At 36.9% G+C, this 17,732-nt stretch overlaps 1 protein-coding gene across 1 annotated transcript; it reads left to right on the forward strand.

The window, feature by feature from the left end:
- The first annotated feature begins 2,651 nt into the window (after positions 1 to 2,651).
- LOC144441090 (endoglucanase E-4-like) lies at positions 2,652 to 17,279 on the forward strand. The gene is made up of 10 exons (XM_078130619.1): positions 2,652 to 2,912; positions 5,271 to 5,429; positions 5,999 to 6,183; positions 7,642 to 7,801; positions 8,693 to 8,789; positions 11,259 to 11,427; positions 12,338 to 12,482; positions 13,181 to 13,349; positions 14,549 to 14,745; positions 17,016 to 17,279. Exons 1-10 carry the CDS (start codon positions 2,702 to 2,704, stop codon positions 17,039 to 17,041), a joined length of 1,518 nt encoding a protein of 505 aa, XP_077986745.1. The 5' UTR covers positions 2,652 to 2,701; the 3' UTR covers positions 17,042 to 17,279.
- Positions 17,280 to 17,732: the final 453 nt, after the last annotated feature.

The raw sequence follows: 17,732 nt of genomic DNA on the forward strand, positions 1-17,732 counted from the left end.
TGATTGATTGTTTAAAATGTACTTTTATTGTGATATACGTGCTATGTATCCGGTAGTACTAATGTGTTTTCCATCAATAAGCATTTACATTGCATCGATGGTAGTGATGTCATCGCTACAATTTGCATAGTGGTTTACATCATAACGTGTCGATGTCGCACTTATGAATGTTGGTTTAGGGGAAGAGTGTTGGGGGAGGGGGATGGGGTTGTCCTCAACGAACGAAATTCGTTTATTGAGCTTGTGTGACATTGTGCGATGGTCCTCATCAGTAACCGTTATGGATGGAAGAAGAAAGAGTAACATGACCATATGTTAGCATTTTCGTTCGATCATCATGGCCTATTGCCTAACATGTAAGCTTCCAAAAATATATAGATGTATCAAAAAATAAAGCACGGAATACATCCCTACAAATATCCGGATTCAATCAATGGGCATAGGTAATTATTTCACACATTTTCATCTATATATATATATATACATCTATAATTTTCTAGATATCTTGCTAACAAGATAACAATACATAAACAGATCAAAATAAATAGGGGTGAAAACATAACCTCCATCCAACCCCCACAGGGGGAAGTAATTACACAGGCATGCAGGGTGTAAAACACAACCTATTGATCAAAGGACCACTTAATAATTAAAAAACACTCGAACGCAACACATCATTTTTCCGGTGTTTTCATCTTATGACAGTGACAGCGATACTTTAATTACTCTCTAATTAAACTGAGGCTGTCACACGTATTATGTATTAACGAGCTCGAGGCTAGTACAACACGTTCCACACACGTAATTGCATGCGTCATTTGAATCATGTATATATGTCTGTTCAAATGACCGTACTTCTCCCTTCTAAAAAAAATAGTATACAGAAAGAAACTTTTTATCCAATCGGCGTCATGACAAATGGAACGGTGCGAGACGACTCCCCCGTAGGTCGACTATCCCCGGTATGAAAAGACATGGTGTTGTTCGTAATCAATTTTAAACGATACATACTGACGACCCCCACCCCTATTAATACTACTTGTAGAGGTCTCGTTGGTATTATGTGACGTGTGTCATTACATATTTGCATATTTGCATTGCATATTTGCCTGTCTGTCTGTCTGTCTGTCTGTCTGTCTGTCTGTCTGTCTGTCTGTCTGTCTGTCTCTGTATGTATGTATGTATGTATGTATGTATGTATGTATGTATGTATGTATGTATGTATGTATGTATGTATGTATGTATGTATGAATGATGTATGCATGTATGTACGTACGTAGGTACGTATGTATGTATGTATGTATGTATGTATGTATGTATGTATGTATGTATGTATGTATGTATGTATGTATGTGTGTGTGCAGATGGATGGGATGTCTGTGTGTGTATGTATGTATGTATGTATGTATGTATGTATGTATGTATGTATGTGTGTGTGTGCGTGCGGATGGATGGATGGATGGAATGTATGTATGTATGTATGTATACATGTATGTATGTATGTATGTATGTATGTATGTATGTGTATGTATGTATGTATGTACATGTATGTATGTATGTATGTATGTATGTATGTAGGTTGTTAGGTATAGGAGAGGGGTACTCCATGGAGGGTGACGGCAACAGAGAAAAGTGTGTGTGTGTGGGGGGGGGGGGGGTGAGCGCGTATGTGCGTGTGTAAATAGTAAAGACCTAACTAATTATTACAATATTGTGAGGTTTATTTTATTTTATTTAGGGGGAGGGAGAATAATAAGAACATTGTCTAATTAATTTCAGGTCATCAATCAAAATTGATAAACTGCAATTTGAATCTATAGCTAAAGAAACAGGAAAATGTGCTAAAAGTGCCGGGATAACCAGATATATACAGACGCTCTCACGAGACACAACGTTCCTATTCCATCTATAGTACGTGCATATAAATGGGCCTCGAGATAGTGATACTTTTTCAACGAAGAAACTCGAGATATTGTATGAATAGTTGTTCTGCTTCTCGCCAACGTAGTTATGTTTCCTCCAATTGGTAGCAACGATTTATTATCGACAGCAGATCAAGCACGTGATCAGTAATACTTATTGTAACCATAACAACCATTACACGTACATGCTGTCAATTACATTTCCCTGTTTTGCAGCGAGCCACAATTACAACACATAATTTGTAAATATGCATGTGGTTAATGGAGTGGCGTGGTTTCTGACAGCGAAAAAGGAAGTTGTTTAACAGGTTTATAACAGAATCTTTAATTCGCACTTATAGTGATTTGTGGCTCCAACAAAAGAACACGCGTGGAAGCGTGAGGGTTTCTTCCAAATGATAGACGTGTCATGCCCAGTGATCAGAAAAGAACAGTAAGTGGCGAACGTATTTCGTGCGGGAGATTAAGTCTTGGAAGAACGAGAAAAACGCTAGTGTAATCGTTTTTCTTTCATTTTGATGAGTTTGAAAAGACAAAAATACAAACATTATCATGGAAATTCTAATCGGTTGATGTTCGTGTCGCGTTTAATATTTGGAAAGTAATTAAGTTTTTTTCGTCTTGTTGATTTGGTTCAAAATATATCGCAACACGACACGATATTTGATTGGTCTGTAAAGTGTATAAATACATGCTGTAAGTGTGTTCCTATCCACTCCCGTTTGTGGTAACAAGCTCCGGCATTTCTGTGGTTCCTGTACCCAAATCCGACGTGTAACATGAATTTGTGTTACATTCTACTGTTCGCGCTCTTGAGTATCGTAACGGTTATCCAAAGCCAGAACTATGATGGGTTGTACGAGATACCTCAACCGCGAATACCCGATGAGGAAGATGACGGTGAGGAAGATTCCGACTCCGAAGAAGAAGACGACGACGAGAAAAGAAGTGTCGATGAAACCATCTCTGGACGAGTGAAAAGACAACCAGGTAATCACCGTAATGACACGTGTACAGTGTCGCTCCTTTTCTGTAGTTCCAAATAGCAAAGTTACGCTGTTTTAAGATATCGGCGTATGCATGTTAAAGCCCCACTAGCTGCAAGTCGAACGTTTAAAAAAATACCTATTTCACTGGATATAATTGACATACTTGTAATATTGTACACCCCAAACAGTATTGAATCACTTGTGGGTAAATATATTTATGCAGCTGTATACATAGTATGGTACACTATATCAAATTCAAATGATTTTTAGGTCCGCACCCCAAATCCACGCGACAATTCGATGGCGATTTAAAAATATTGCTGTGCTATCTATTGATACAATCATGTCTAATTGTAGGTATTATAAATATGTTCTTTGAAAGGATTGTTGGTTGGTTGTTTAAATACTCCAGTTACAACTAGTGCAGCTTTATCAACATGTGGTGTAGATATATAGACTGGACAATCCAAAGGTTTGATTAACAGCGGGAATATTAATTATAGAAACTCAGATTTCCTACAGTTTCCTACAACACTATCCCAAATCTTATGATCCACAACAGCTGATAACATGTGATATACAATATAATACGTTTGCTGGAACTTAAGATTCAACAGTTAGTACAGGAGATTTCGTATTCGCTTGCAAATGCTATTAAAAGGTGTGTCGTCAAGATCAGTGAGACTGATTGCAAGGTTTTATATCCAGATAGACATAACAAAGACAGCACACAAACACCCTTTACACAGTAACTGTTCCGTATTGTATTGTATTATGACAACAATTAAATGTAACAAAGCTTACAGCGCGCAGACGCCATGTGTATTAAAAGGAATGTCGGTGTGTTATCTTTATTGTGTCTATCTCAAGAGGAAACCTGGTATTCTTTCTTATTGATCTTGATATATGATTTAATAGTGTTTGCAATGCAAGCTGAGACAAAATCTACTGTAACCCCCCCCCCCCCCACTGAAAGTGATACATTCTTGAAAGAATGACAGTGATATTCTAATTGCACACACGCCAGGCCATTCTCACAAGCCAGACTACAATTTGTCTACTGAAGTCATCCAGAAACCGGGTATTAATATTAAGGATATGGGTATCAATTATTCGTGAGTAATGACATCATAGCGATCAAACCGATAAAGGGTGATGGCCTTCTCATGTGGCGGTGACATCATTTCAAAATAAAAATGGCAAAACTATGCTGATCGACAAACAAACTACGTATTCATGATAAATCGCGGAAATGAATTGCTTTGACAGATTCCGGTGTGAGTACAGCTAGGGCCCTGCCCGCGAAGCAATGCTTTTTGGCGTTTCCAGCTACAGAATATAATAATGAATCATGATAGAAAATTCATGTCGAAATTTCCACAAGTTGCCAACACTCGCCAGAAAATCAGTAATCCAATAGATGGCTCAAAAATCAATTTCAATGGCACCGGAAAAGAAATCTCAGTCGAACATCTCGATTTAACGGTATCATAAAGTACATGGTATGGACTGGTGAAAACTCCCATGCAATTCGATCTGAAGGGTTGACCAGTGTGTTGCGCTGAGCTTGATGTATTAATGTTAACTCAAAAACGCTAGAACAAAATTTGAGGAATTAAATATGTTATAAAAAGACGACCTAGTGAGGATTTCAGTAGAATTGTTAGTTTTTGTGCTGAAATTATGACTGGCAAGAACCCTCTTCGATGTACTTCGTCTTTGTGACCGGGAGACGACTCCCGAGATGAGTGTAGTAGGCAGGGGATGTATACTTCTGTTTAGCAAGTTCTAACATGAGCGTGCCGGGCCACTGGAAAATGAGCGAAATCATCATTGCTCAGTTCTACAGAACGCTTCATTTACAACAATTTGTGAATGCATCACTTTTTTATGCAAACGTTAATTTAATATTTACAAACTAAACTACACAATGTAGGCGATGACGGTTGATCAGTTAAAACGGTCACACAAGCATCATCTGAGTCAGTTCGTCAGAAAATATTTTCTGCCAGTTCATACGGTGGAAATCACATTTCGCATTCTTGTAAAACAAAGCCTATTTTCAGGCCGATGACGCTAGAAATAAAACGTACGAGGTCAACACCTTTGCTCTCAGCTTACTCAAAAAGCAAAAAATGAATAAAAAGTATTTGTTTCCGATAATACGACTCACCCAAGATTTCAACCTGTCACTACACTATCCAACGACTAACTAACAGGTACAACGTATTTTATACTATTAGCAAGTACAGCTTTGGGTTCTTAATGACAGGTTTAATGGCAATATACGTGCACGTGAATATGTACACCATCTCCTGTTTGAGACAGTTTAAAGTTGATTTGATACATATCCTTACAGGTTATGATTACTGCGAGGCTTTGCACAAGTCAATATTATTTTACGAAGCACAACAATCTGGAGAGTTACCTGACTGGAATCGCATTAAGTGGAGAGGGAATTCTGCTTTGGGTGATAAAGGAGACAAGGGTGAATCTCTGACAGGGGGATTGTATGATGGTAAGTTTATCAAATCACAGGTGTGTTTTCACGCATGTATCGGTCTGTCTGTCTGTCTGTCTGTCTGTCTGTCTGTCTGTATATATGTCTGTCTGTCTGTCTGTATGTATGTATGTATGTATGTATGTATGTATGTATGTATGTATGTATGTATGTATGTATGTATATATGTATGTATGTATGTATATGTGTATGTATGTATGTATGTATGTCTGTCTGTCTGTCTGTCTGTCTGTCTGTCTGTATGTATGTATGTATGTATGTATGTATGTATGTATGTATGTATGTATGTATGCATGTATGACTCGCATGCATGTAATGTACACACTCACGGATTGATTGTGTGTGTGTGTGTGTGTGTGTGTGTGTGTGTGTGTGTGTGAGGGGGGGGCGCCCGCGTGAGTGTATGTGTGCTTGCGTTTTTAAGCGCGCGCGCTCGCGAAATTCCCAATCATTTGATTTTCCAAGTCACAGAATACATTATTTGCTAATTTACTAATCTTATGACATGATGCGACCTCGACGTAGTGATATTGCATATAATATTGTTTTGTTTGTTTTTCTTCCAGCTGGGGATCACGTCAAATTTAACTTTCCAATGGCGTATACTGCCACTGTCTTAGGATGGGGGTTAGTCGAGTTTAGAGACGCCTACGACTATTGTGGGGAAACTGAACACATGGAACTCAATCTTCGATGGTTGTACGATTACTTTATGAAGTGCCACCCAGAACCGCATGTATATTACTATCAGGTAGGGTTAAACCACAGGTTAATCAGCAACCGTGTTTCAAACAAAGAAATAATAATTAAAACATACAAAAGCAAAACAAAGCTGAGTGATACCATAATTTATAAACAAATGGATTACCATGTACATATGTATAGCTATACACTTAATTCAGAGTTTTACGCCTATGCGATCTCCAGACAATTAATTACAGTGCTTTGCTATATAACGTTCAGTTCCAGTGATCAAATATGTCTGGTAAAACACATCAGAAACTGAGATACCATCTGTCTGCATGCGAAGGGTGGGCTCAACTGATATATACAGTAAACAGCGAGCAGGAAATTTCCACTTGAAACAACCCAGCTCACTGTAATTTTAGCACATGGTGCTCAGAATTAGTTGATTTGATTTGATTTGTTTTGGGGAAAAAATATTCGGAAAAACCACAAACTAAAACGGATATACAATACATCCATCATAGAAAAAAAAAAGATACATCGCTGAATACCTTTGCTGAGGATGACACAAACAAGTTTTAACAACTTATTTCCATTGTGGTCCTTTCACATTAAATAACACACAGAGGATAACACAAGAACGATGAAATGTAATACATAACAGACTAAATATACCAAAAAGATGAAAACTAAAGCGACTACATACGGATGGAAATGAAAGTAGAATGAAACCAGAGTATCTGGAAATAAATTAACTCACTTTCATCTAATTCTGATTTTTTTTTTGCTTTTGTATGTTAAATTCTTATTTGTTTATTTGAAACACGGATGCTAAATTACCCGTGGGTTAGATATGTTAACTAAAACAAACAACAAACAAATAAAACAAACTATAAATGTTGACAAACATGAACAAGAGAGTAATTACAAATTACATTATCAACAATGTTTTTATGCAACAAGAATTGCAGGAGTTATATGTTTTCCTATATGTGAAATGGTCACAATTACAATACCCCTTATATTTGGATTTCGTGAGCATGCCAACTAATTTGAGTAACATGAGTTAGATGTGAAAATTTAAGGGGTTTGTAGACTGACGAGGACTAGAACGATTCATGCATGTCGCAGACATGTTGTTGAGACTGGCCTACACTCAGCTCTCCGTACAAAATTGACGTATATTAATGTTGCCATAGGAATATCTTACACGTGGCAATCGTGTCAATTCACGGACCTAAAAGTCGACGACAACCTGAGCCGGCGATCACAGTTCACTGTTTGTAATATCAACTAAACAGCGAATTGCAATTAGTTATTCCATGGAAGTGTAACACTTATCCTTGCTTTGTTTGAATTACAGTCTATAAAGAATTGATGATATTGTATACATACGTGAGATATATACTTACCAAAGTTTTTTGTGCTGAAAATTACTGGATATACGTGTACTTTGTTCTATCTTGAATTAAGTTTATAGCGAAAACAAATAATTATATGTTATTATTTGTTTTAATTGTAGGTTGGAAATGCTGGTGCAGACCATCAATATTGGGGTCGACCCGAAAACATGACAATGGATCGCCCAGCTTATAAATGTGACGACAACGTACCCTGCTCAGAGGCGGCAGCCGAGGCATCAGCTGCACTCTCTACGTGTGCAATAATTTTCAAAGATAGTGGTAAGTAATGACAGGGTCTTGACTCATAGAGGGAGAGGAGAGAAGGGGTCATTTCTACCTTCATGATTGACTTCACGTTGCACAAGCGAAGTTCATAAGCTATTTGACTTAGAGAAATACTTACAAAAAACCACAATTACTACCAAACTAGAGAATCTATACAGCTTCAATCAGGCGGCACGGTGTGTTTGTATATATGTCTCATAAGTGTTTTGTTACGAATTATACAAACAAACTACATCACTGATATCAATAGCACATACGCAAATGATATTTTACACAGTCAAATAAACATGTTTGTGTTTTGAATTTCCTTGTTTCATCGGACGACGATGATGATACATGTTCACAGTGAGATAAAATGCATTTATTGTATATTTTGAGCATTAGCAGTTTGTGTATTTTGTATTAGTTAAAAAAGCACCGTCCAGTGTAATTGAAACGCTATGGTCTCTTTCGTTGGTAGTAACCTACATGATATTGCTGGCAGTAGAATTGAAACCCTATTCAGATATTGTTAGAATACGGCTTTCAGAACATTATAATATCTACAGCCATAATTTATCGTGAATCAAATTTGTTGTCGACACGTGCGCACCAATGTCAGCATTTCATGGATTGTCTACATGGTGGCATGTTAGTTCATTTTTTGGTAACATGTAGCGAGAAACTGTATTCACAGTCAATTTTACTCATGTGTAGTTTTTTTTAATGGTTTCTGTGTAGTTGTATCAAACAGAGCCAGTGAACGCTCTCATGTAAGGGGTTGTACACCTTTACTGTAACAGTAATAATACAATGAGCGGTATCGCTTGCAGCGGGTTTATTTATATAATTTTGTTATTTGTCCTTACTTTCCGAAAGTAATCAATTAATATTATCTTTTTTTAGATCCAGAATATGCTAATAAGTGTTTACAGCACTCCAAAGAACTACTGGAATTTGCAACTACCGTTAAAGGTGTTTATCCCGACCAGTCTTACTACCCGTATGTATTTTTTTATTATTGAATTTTATTGTTTAAGGTAAGGCCTAAAAAATAATTATTTGGTTCCGGTTACCCAACCCCACCTAGCTTTTCACTGCGGACGTCCCTAAACATTTGTTACGTATTCGAGAAAAAATATATAGTCTCATGAGAAATAGTGGATGTTGAAACTGACATCAACTTAAAAAGACAAAATAAAACTGTTCTTCCAATCTGTAATGGCTGTGCATCTGATAGGAAGAAATAAACAACACAAAGATCATTTGGAAAACAATGGAAAACCTGAACTAGACACTCACACAGAAAAAAATAATATATAATAAAATATTTAAAAAATCTACCTACCCCACCTATTCTAAAATTGAGCGTAATCGGAACCACACAATTTTTTTGTGTTTTTTGTATTAGGCCTAATGAATGAATGAATGAATGAATGAACGAATGAATGAATGATTCAATGAATGAATGAATGAATGAATGAATGAATGAATGAATGAATGAATGAATGAATGAATGAATGAATGAATGAATGAATGAATGAATGAATGATGTAAATGACTTTGTCCCTTGCCTAACAAAATCGCCGTTGATGGTGACAAATTACTTTAAAGGTAAGAAACGTTCTATCTAATCGGTTTAGTTTGATAAGAATATAGCATTTTATCAGTATGAAAGGTGACATAGGTTTTATCTTTGCCGACAATATTCATCCAATTTGGTCTAGTGTTCACGGATAATCTTTGAAGTTCTACAGTATTAAAATACTAGATTCAGTGACCTCAAAGAATCGCAAAAGATTACTTTGAATAAACTTATATGACAGTTAGTAGGCCTGCGAGATCAATCCATGGACTATAATTCACTCTTTTTTATATTAACAATGAAGGCAGCATGACGATATTGACTATGTTGATATATTATTGGATCAAAAGCGCCCCTTTGGTTGAATGGTCAGGTAATGAGCTGGGTGAAAAAGGTCGGGGGGGGGGGATCTAGACCCACAATATACACAGGAAAGTCGTATCCAGTAATCTCGCTTAAAACACACGAATTATACAAAATTACTAAATAAACAAATAATTGGCACCTGTCTCAACTGTAGAGGGCGTATTGCTGGTATTGAAAGCCTCAAGCAGAAAGATTGCGAAATTTTGTCAGTAAATACTAACTTAATTTATCTTGTTTTTAAATTCAAACATTCAAATTTTGGGTGGAAATTGTTATTTTGTCTGTTGTTTTTAATAGTACATTCTGGACTGCACTTAAATACAACAATGAAGAATATTCGTGTTCATCTATTGAATATGCAGTTCTCCTGTCTCCCATCAGGCATTGCGGATAATTTGCATGGACTGGTCGTCTTAACTGAATGAGCAATAGATTAAACTCCGTTTCTCTCGTCCAGATTCCATAGTTTACAATACCTTTATATAATTACCATGAGTGGTGTTCCCAAGGAACATTTTGGCAATACAAACAACTCATCCATGTCAGAGCAGATGATTCACAAAGAAGCAATCTACTAATGATATCACTTGCAAAAACAAATAGTGGCAATATTTATTTATTTATTTATTTATTCATTTATATTTTATTCATTTATTTATTTATTTACTGTATCTGTCATCGGTAGCTCCTTAAGTAGTCAGTATTTCTTTCCAAGGAGGCCGTTTTAAAACGACAAAACAAGAAACAACCACAATCACACTCTCAAAAATACAACACAATAATGTTGTTCATTAAAATGAAAAGGATGATTAGACAAAACATTCACAATGCTAGTGTAACAAATTGTACATGCTACACTTTATTAAGTGCATGAATACCTGTCAATTTCTTGCGACATTTTGTTCAAATGAAAAGAACTGACGTGCAACCATGAAGACACCAAAATGTCTACGTCAAAACATTGGCGTCCGCCTGTCTGTGTCAAGCTGAATTACGTTTAAATTGTTTCATTTATATAGAAAAGAAGTAGCAAGATATTGCGGTCTTGCTATCTTATTGTAGAACATACAGTTTTATATTAGTTTCAGCTTGCTTGTAAAAACAGAATCGGGTGAACGGTAACTTGAAACGTGCTGTATTTCAAACCCGCTGCTTGAATGTTGTAATGTTATTGATCAAGCCAGACGATATTCTTTTTCTGGTTTAAAGCTTTCTGGTCAAGTTTGCTAAAAATGTTTCCTTTCAAGAGCCACAGCCAGGAAATTGGAAAGTTTGTAACTCCAAAGCTGTTGTAGACGACCTCTAGCGTTGTACCACTTGACCAGTAAAATGTGTTGTGTGGACACTGAAGAAAGGACTATTGATTTTTATTGAAATATATCTGTTTCTAAATCCGAACTTCTACCTTGATAATAGTGCTTCCACTTTAGTTACAACTTGATAATACAGACTGACTCCACCTGAACTTTAACCTCGCCTAATTATTATGCAGTACTAATACTAATGTGTATGTATATGCAGATCTGCGTGGTTTTTGGATGAAATATGCTGGGCCAATCTGTGGTTATTTCGAGTAGAAGGTACACCCGATTATTTGAACATCTGTGAAGTTCTATTTGCTGATAAATATAATAAGCTGAAATCGAGAGCTTATGCCTTCGGCTGGGGTGATAAGAAGGCCGGTTTGCAGGTTAGTTGTCTTGGGCTTTAACAAATCAATAATGTGCAACTTGAAATAAAGACAACGTTAACAATAAACGAATGGTGGCTCGTATGAAAATTGATAACTAAATGAATTAATAATAAAAAAGCACACTCATCAAAAATTAATTTGTTTTTGGATCAGAATCGAGTTTTTATCAGTGTAATGATTGATAACATGCTTATAATGACAAATTTAATTTGACAAGATTATTCTTGGATAAATTGACTACCTTTTATTTGTAATTGGTATCCGTGTTACTTAACAGTCATGTTGTTAACTTCCCGTCCACCCATCCATCTATGCATGCACATCCATCAATCCATCCATCTACGCATCCGTCGATCAATACATACATACATACATACATACATACATACATACATACATACATGCATGCATGCATGCATGCATGCCTACCTACCTACCTACCTACCTACCTACCTACCTACATACATACATACATACATACATACATACATACATACATACATACATACATCCCATCCATCCACATGCACACATACATACATACATACATACATACATACATACATACATACATCCCATCCATCCACATGCACACATACATACATACATACATACATACATACATACATACATACATACACATGTACATACATGCACACACACACACATACATACATACATACATACATACATACATACATACATACATACATACATACATACATACATACACACACACACTTACATACATACATACATACATACATACATACATAAATAAATACATACATACATACATACATACATACATACAGTGATTTATTAATTCAATGTCATTGTCTTCAGTTTAGCATGTAAGGAAATGTTACTGTTGTCTACTGTACCATGTATCATATATGTACTTTAGATGTTGTTGTACGCCATCACCAAGGACGACATATACAAGAAAAAAGTGAATAGTTTCATCAGCAATTGGCTGCCTGGCATGAAACTACCGTACACGCCAAGGGGACTCGTCATGAGAAATTCTTGGGGATCTCTCAGATATGCAGGTATGGTCACTTGACAATTCACATTCAACCCTATGGCTATAAGGATGAGAAATATGTATTTTAAACAAACAATAATGAATGAAAAGTTTGTGTTACCCCAGACCACTATAGAGAAAAGATATGCAACGTATACATAGTGGTTTGTAACGTACTTAGGTTTGCCTCTGTTTAAAGTTAGGATTAGCATCAGAATATTAAACACGGCTATCCCAAGTGTGACGCACAGCTGATTTTACATACCGAGACTTGCCCAGCTGTTGTTCTAAGGCTATGATCTGACCGCGAGACATGACGTCATACGTCGTTTCGTCAGGTGCACACGATGCCTGCTCCCGAAATGTCAGACTTCATATAACACCAGTCCATTACAATGCACATTTTCATCAAATAACCTAAGTTACATTCACTACAAATTCATTTGTCAATTACTCATGAAAAGACATTAGTGGTCATTATTATATGTATCTAGTGTAGTGGCATGTCAAAATCATTAATGTAATCATTAAAGCGGCATAAGCCGTTGCAGGTAATATGCTGAGTTCATTTTAAAAGGTACATAACATTCCACTAACTATAGCAAAAGTTAACACCACTTACTATTGGCAGAATATCAAAGACGTTTTGTTTCAGAGTTTATATATGATTTTCGTTGTAGCAAGTTCAGTGTACTATATTCAAAGTATATATTTTCATTCCAGCTGGCACCTCAGCCCTGGCTGCGTTGGCTTACCATTACGGTATGGACCCTGATCACAAATACTACAATTGGGCTGTGGGACAGATTGACTATTCGCTGGGAGATGGTGGTCATAGTTTCATGGTTGGCTTTGGTTATAATCCACCAACAAAACCACATCATAGATCAAGGTGAGTATCTATTATGAAACACAAACATTATACCACAAATATTATAACAGTTGTCAATGTATTTCCAAACCACACGAAGACCTGTCTTAGTTATATGTTTAGTCAAATTGCTACTGTCACAATTCATTACAGAATGCTTAAATACATCAATGTATCAAAATCCACCATGCCTTTTTTTAAATCGTCCATGGTTATTACGTAACCTGACAACCATATATCACAATGTGACACACTCATATTACACCCCGACACACTCGTATCAGAATCTGACCCACTCCATCATATCACACCCCGACACACTCGTATCAGAATCTGACCCACTCATATCACACCCCGACACACTCGTATCAGAATCTGACCCACTCATATCACACCCCGACACACTCGTATCAGAATCTGACACACTCATATCACACCCCAACACACTCGTATCAGAATCTGGCCCACTCATCACAACCCGACACACTCGTAACAGAATCTAACCCACTCATATTACAACCTGAAACTTTACACCTGTATTACAGACTGGCGCATTCAGTTATAAGAACATGACTGACTTACTCTATATCACGAAAGGCAGCTCAGCAAAGCCTGGGCGAAACGTCTTGGCCAGGAACACATATATATATATATATATATATATATATATATATATATCACAATCTTATACACCTAGTATGTCGGGCTGCTGATACACTAATAACACATCCCATCACTTTACATTTTTGCAACTTCAGACAGGCGGTCCCAACTTGTACACTGATAATATAGCATATGACTACTCAACCCGTGTATAAAAGGAAAGGACGCCCATATGCCCACAGTGGCATGTCAAACTTGTGCCAAGTTTGCCCAGTGCTTGTCAGAGGTATAGCTGGCAACGCACGGGCGGACAGGCGGAACTCTTGCCCGTCTGGACTGCAAGAGATTGGACTCCATTCATTGTACATGTGGGAGAAAAGCCCCTTTTGACTTTAGAGTTTGGACCTCAGTGGCAAACAAATTGCCAACAATACTGCCACAGCACTCTTTTATTTGAACCATCATCGTCGTCGTTTAATAACCAGTGACTTAACAGTAACACATACCAACACTTTCTTTATGTAATGGATGCAGAAGCCAAACTTAAAAACCCACCCTATAGATAGACTCGACTGCTCGTTAACGTGATGATATATTACTATCTACACATTTGACAGCTCTTGTCCAAAGGACTTGAATGTAGAATGCAAAGGTTCAAACAGTTTCAAGAGTATAGAAGCTAACCCTAGTGAATTGACTGGTGCTATGGTTGGAGGCCCTGATGGGAGTGATTGGTGGAACGACGACCGAAGTGACTACATACATAATGAAGTTGCATGTGATTACAATGCTGGCCTCCAAACTGCACTGGCAGGTATGTCATATTTTAAGTTATGACGTCATTGGGAATTTCTTTACTTAATTATAACTGCTGACATCAGACCGTTGACAAATAGAACCTGTTTTAAACAGGGAAAGTAAACAATTGAATTGGATTAATAACACCTGATGCAGGATGTTGGGACAGCAGAGACCTGTATTACACAGGTTTGATAAGAACAGTTTTATGTCCTCTTAATGTGTACATGAAATGCCAGGGAATGTGAGCTGATATGTAAAGCAGCCGTACAACTGTTTTTTTTAATCTAGCGCTGGAACTTCCAACATGCTGTGCCAAGTGTTATTAATCGAATCTGTTGTTTACTTTCCCTGTTTGTAACAGGTTCCATTTGTCAACGGTCTGATGTCGATAGGTGTAATTATTTACTTTATTTTTTTATTTGTTTATATTCAGGCTCCAAGCATATATAAACACAGCGTAAAATATAATACAAAATATAGAAAGCTTATGTCGCTCCATTGCCTGCATTGGAGATAGTTACTTACATGCATGAATGAATACACTGACATTCAACCCTCTTAACAAAATTCTAAACACATTGACACCAAGGTTTAGTCATGTCTTTGTCATCCATTCAACTACTAAGGAGAAATACACCAAGTCTAGTTATGTCTTTGTCATTCATTGAACCACTAAGGACGAATACACCAATACATTTATAAGAATTAACACAGGGCAGCTTATTGCAATGAGAGAAATATCAGGGGTATTTAAAATCTTCAAGCAGTTGGGCATCACTGGTCATACATGATATCGTGTTAGGTGCCATACTGATCACATATGTAGATCAGGTTTTGCAAGTCCTTGCATGAAGGACTGAAAGCAATAATATAAGGTCATCGACATAAGAAATATGATATCAATATTGCCATCATACATACAACCAACTTTACAAGAAGATAAACGACAAGGCGGCTCACCCATGTAAAAATTAAAAAGCACGGCGATAAAATTCCACATTGCTGAGCTACATTATGATGGGGGGGGGGTTAGAAAAAACTGTACATCTCTTTTATCACCGGCCTCATCTTTAAGTGATGGGCACCAAACTTGTCGAGATCATATCCGGATGGCAGGTAACCGTGCAAAATGCAAACGATATCCAAAAAAAATACTAGGAAAATACTAATAACTGCGTGAATTAAATGCCCAGAAAGAAATCCACCAAGGTCACAGGTCTTACCCTTCACCATCCTTACAATGGCATTCCAATATCATTTACAGTACACAGATTAGGAAAGCTATCAGCATTAGACAGACGATCCTCAACGGTCTTCCTCTTTGTACCAGTCTTTACAGATAGTATAGTTATACAGCACACGATGCATTGTATACAAGAATATAATAAAGCAAGCTATGCAGCATTATAAATATGAGTATCGTGTGTTCAGGTGTTCAATCAATCAACCAATCAATCAATCAATCAATCAATCAATCAATCAATCAAACAATTTATAGAGCGCCTGTATCCAATACGAAGTAGAGTTCAGAGACGCTGTACAGTTGAATATTGAAAACTTTCGCGAACAAGTATGTAACTTTTAAGGTTCTTCCTGAAGGCATTGACTGTGAGTGTCTGTCGAAGCTCCAGTGGCAATTTGTTCCAAAGACGTGGTGTGGCACATGCGAAAACACGGACACCGAATGAATTACATCTGTAATTGGGTTCAACCAATAAGTATTTGTCAGATGACCGAAGTGTGCGGAGATTAGGCTTCTTTACGGATAGTGTATGATAAGTAAGGCGGTGAAAGACCATATAATATTTTATAGGTGGTCAGGAGAACTTTGAAATCAATTCTGTATTGTACAGGCAACAGACTAGACTTGGTGTATTGTTCATGTATGTATTTGTGTAAATTATACCCTGCTGTGTGTTGTGGCCATGTACGAAGTTTGCAAATCTAAGTTAGTTTGATAGCGTGATAACGAAAATACTGTTGGCACCTTCAAAACCACTGTAATGCTCCACCACTAATAAAATGACATCCTGATTACAGCATCCCTCATTGGCAATGGTTGTATTGGAGCCCACAAGCCCAATTCACTCGCTAGAGGTTTTTGTGATCATAAATTAATACAGATATTCAATGTAACTACTGTGTCCGCCATGTTATAATTTGTTCTGAGGTACAAAAATATGCCTGCTTCCCGTTGTAAATTAATAGTTTTTCATTGTTTATTCGCAATTTTCATTTTTATAATTCATCAAGAGTTGTCTAATTTGATGTTATTTACTGCAGGTTTAATCAGCATCAGCAGACGATAGATTGGGACCATTAATATGACCGATGGCGAGTGCCTACCACGACTAACACATCAACATGGCAACCTGACCGAGTACTTTACCTTTTATCACCTGATCACTATTCCTTCTAGATTTGCGTTATACAAATCTCTAAATGGTGTCATTCTTAGAAGCCAAAGTGAAAACCTCTACTCTAGTGTCTTCAGTAGTGAATTGTTGTAGGAATATTATCTTGCAAAATAAAAAGTATCTCGTATTTACTGCAACAACATGTTTCTTTTGTTTGTATGTATGCATTACTCACACATGTTACACTGACAGTGTGTAAATACTTAGCCTACGTTAAAGTCCTATTTCAGTGGCTCTATTTGAAACAACCACACAGAAACCAATAGGAGACTGTAATATTCTATACTAATATAGGATTAGAATTTCTTGCTACATTTTATCTATTAAGAAGTATACCATTTAAACGTACTGCAGCTAGACGCAGACATACAGGCGCCAAAAGTTTGACGCCTGCATGCGATGTTTGAAACGGAGTCTGCATGGTGGCACCTTAGTTCATTATATTTAGACAAAATGTCGCAAAAACTGTATTCATTCAATCTTGCTACCTCGAAGTGCAGCATATGTACAGGTTCTTACTGATTTCTGCGTTGTTGTATCAAACAGAGCCGGTAAACGGTGATGTGATTCAGATAGTAACTTG

The sequence above is a fragment of the Glandiceps talaboti genome, chromosome 10 (assembly GCF_964340395.1).
Source record: "Glandiceps talaboti chromosome 10, keGlaTala1.1, whole genome shotgun sequence".
Taxonomy (NCBI): Eukaryota; Metazoa; Hemichordata; class Enteropneusta; family Spengelidae; genus Glandiceps; species Glandiceps talaboti.